At 38.0% G+C, this 3,361-nt stretch overlaps 1 protein-coding gene across 1 annotated transcript; it reads right to left on the reverse strand.

Annotated features, from left to right (window-relative positions):
• Positions 1 to 282: 282 nt before the first annotated feature.
• Positions 283 to 2,660, reverse strand: LOC128381111 (leucine-rich repeat-containing protein 51-like). The gene is made up of 4 exons (XM_053341063.1): positions 2,609 to 2,660; positions 1,782 to 1,987; positions 1,095 to 1,243; positions 283 to 418 (listed from the first exon to the last, which is right to left on the reverse strand). The coding sequence occupies exons 1-4, from the start codon at positions 2,658 to 2,660 to the stop codon at positions 283 to 285; spliced, it is 543 nt and encodes a 180-aa protein (XP_053197038.1).
• Positions 2,661 to 3,361: the final 701 nt, after the last annotated feature.

A 3,361-nucleotide genomic window follows, 5' to 3' on the forward strand; every position in this document is an offset into this window, starting at 1 on the left:
ACTAGTTTCATGTAAAGACACTGTCTTTACATAGTGACAGTCTTAGCAAATATGACAAAAAGTTACTTTTATAAGACTTACCACCTGCAGCTTTAATAATGTCTCACACTTACTCCAGAAGAAGCAGCAGCCAGGTGTGGAAGTCTCTGGTCTCTATGAACATCACAATGAGCCTCCAGTAATATTAATACAACATGCTTTAATTGAATTCATTTTCAATTAGTTGTCACAGTGTGTTAATAGTCAGTTCATCAAATGAATGAATTGCTACATGGGTAACAGTTACTCGAAATTCTCCTTGGTGTTTCTGCCAGAGTTGGTGTGTTGACGCCAAGAATTTGCCAAGACTCGCTCTTCACGTGTCACAGCGCTAAAGTCCATCGTCCTCAACTGAGGCATGCCTGAAATCACATATTTCCTAAACACACAAACATGCATACACACACTTTAAATGAGCTTTGAATTCAGGGGGCTTCAAGAGCATTTTGTGATGCTATAATAAATGCAAACTAAGGAATAAGATGTTTTACTCTATGCAAAGTAGAACATGTCTCTTGGTGCCTCACATAAATTCTAGTATGAATTGAGATAAAAATTAAATCAAGAGGCTGACTGCATGAAAAATCTTACCGATGAAGGGTGACCTTCTTTCCGTGAGTGTGTGTTTATCTATAGTTGTTATGCAGCTGGGACCAATATATGAACTGTAATATGAACTTCATCTCCATTTAAGCACCCATTAAAATGTTACCCACCTATTTGCCTGCCAAGAATTTCTGATTTCACAAACTACAGACAAACACACACAAGCACTGTAACTGCAGATTTCTGGAAAACTGCAGAGTATAAAATTCTTTGCTGTAACCTTCAAGAGCCTTTAAGTACATTAGTGTAGCTTGAGAAGCCATCTTTGAACCAGGCCCTGCTCTTTATTGGGAGCAACACGGGCACTCCATTAGATCATTTTTAGTTATTTTTATGATGCAAGAAACGATGAACTTAAAATAAATACGTTTTACAGCCAAGCAGAATTTGCGTTCCAGTGAGTCTGAAATTAAATTGATGCAAATTTAAAGAAAAGAAACTGTCTCTACCTGTACCCTTTAGTGGTCTCTATGGCATTTCCGTGCAGTGTGATGGTGTGTAGATGCTGCAGCTCTCCCAGCTTGTCTATCTCTGACAGGTTCCAGATGCCGTTGCCATGAAGGTACAATACACGCAGTTCATGAAGCTCACACAAAACCTGGAATGCAAACACACACACACACACACATACCTAGGAAAGCTGCAAACATAATGCATTCTATGAAATAAATAGCAGGTATGAGCTGATGCCCAGTTGAAGCCAGTGAGGTAATAATCTAGGAATGATACTGGTACACATTTATTGTTTACTTGTGAGGAAATCAGCTCATAAGAATAAATAAATGGTAATATGCTATAAAAATAATAGCACGGTAAAGTAATACAATATATAATATGCATGTAGGAATTTAATATATATAAGCAGTTAATATACTTTTTAAAAGTTGGTCCTGTACTTTAAGTCCCCCAATTACATATTTATAAGCAGTAGATTAACATTTAATAATTGGTTTAAACCACACTAATGACATAAGCACATTTTTAAGTGTACAGTTTTTGTCTGAAATTATATCCCCTATAAATATGTATTTTATATTATTACAATTTATGAAACCTTTAAGGGGGTATTACGTAAGTATTAAGTGCAGAAAAAAAGAGAGAGAGAAAAGGAACATCTTTAAAAGGAGAACTCTTACTGGATCTATGCCTGTGAGTTTGTTGAAGGATAGGTCAAGCCAGCCGAGCTGTGATGGTTCAGCCAGAAAGAAGCCAAGAGTGTATTGGAGGCCAACAAGGTCAGTGATGCTATTGTTACTGAGACGCAAAGAACGGCTCAGATACTTCCTCTTTGAGTTTGTGTTTAAAGGCCGCAGGCCACTTCTGGGTTGTTCTGAGAGTGCACCTGAGCCACACAAAAAAGAAAAGAGAAAAAAGGCCTGTGATGAATATTTAAGGGGCAATTTATTTATTTTTTTTTGGCATGCGTGCTGCTAAAAGGTATCAATCAGTTTTTTAAGATGATCCATTACAGTCAGTATGTGTTCATTAGACCTACTGGTTTGCTCCACAGCATAGGAATGAGAACTCTTACCACTCTCAGATATTTTTGGGTGTCTTACTCATCCCAACATTTGTGACTGCATATGTGGAACAATGGAGTATGCAATACATTTTAACACTTTCCTAACAATACTAATATTAGCTACTTGGCAGATGATATTTTGCAATTGACGTACTTGTCAAGGAACACACCTCTAAAAGGTTATCACTAAGTAGATACACAGACTTAAAGAACACATCTCTAAAAGGTCACCACTAAGTTGATACACAGATGATGTGCTATATAACTGCTTTCTTTGGTATTGTAATCCAATGATAAATGTTAAATGTACTGCACAGTACAGTCACTACAGTCCCCTGGAGAGCTATAAGAATATTATGAACACCATGGGAAATAATGAAAAACATAAAATACCAAGGACATTTACTCACAGTTAAATTAAAAAGAGGAGTATGCCAATACCTGTCACACTGCTGATGTCTTTAAATGATAGATCCACTGGAGGGCCATACATGTTCAAGTCTGAAGGTGTACAAACATGTCCACAAACAGCAAAATCAAATGAAATTGACCACGTAACTTGCAAAAGCAATTCAACAGTTTTAAATGTAAACACACTTGGACAACAGTTTCCTAGCGACGAAATTCCAAAAATAGCCATGCTATATTAGTAACGTCAATTATGATGATTACAACTTTAAAGGCTTTGCTATGTAACTCATTTGTTTGATTTTTGTCATGCTTCACCTTCCCACTAGAGGCCATCAGTGAGTTTCCTACCTTGATCTGTCATCAGCTGCCGGCCGGCACAGCTGCTTCTTCCTTGTTCGCCATTCAGTAGCTTTCTAGCTGTTGTTCCCCACCAGGTGCCTGTTCCAGATGCTTGTCACATTTGCCTGGATGTGTTTACCTGTGGTGACTGCCTGTCTGACACACACAAACACAGTATGTTTACCTAAGTGACTTTTGGGGTATTTATGTAGACTTACATTCATTTCCTGAGGCCTGTACTACGAAGCTGGATTAACATACCCGGGATATCTCTCCGTTACCTGGGTTGATTTACTCAGACATTCGCAATTCTGATAAGCAGTAGGCTACTATGAAGCTGGTTATCAACTCGGTAATTGAACTCAGGGTTTTCCAATCTTGATTACTGTTTTACAGCGTCTGACCAATCGCAATCATGGAGAAACCCTGCAGAGCAGCCTACTT

Source organism: Scomber japonicus, chromosome 20 (assembly GCF_027409825.1).
Source record: "Scomber japonicus isolate fScoJap1 chromosome 20, fScoJap1.pri, whole genome shotgun sequence".
NCBI lineage: Eukaryota > Metazoa > Chordata > Actinopteri > Scombriformes > Scombridae > Scomber > Scomber japonicus.

What these genes read in the sequence shown, in the direction of transcription:
- LOC128381111 (XM_053341063.1), bottom strand. Translation starts at nt 2,660, where the DNA reads ATGTATGGCCCTCCAGTGGATCTATCATTTAAAGACATCAGCAGTGTG. An exon ending in AGACATCAGCAGTGTGACAG is followed by an intron (nt 1,988 to 2,608) that starts GTATTGGCATAC and finishes TGTGTGGCTCAG; the next exon opens with GTGCACTCTCAGAACAACCC. An exon ending in GAGACCACTAAAGGGTACAG is followed by an intron (nt 419 to 1,094) that starts GTAGAGACAGTT and finishes TTGTGTGTTTAG; the next exon opens with GAAATATGTGATTTCAGGCA.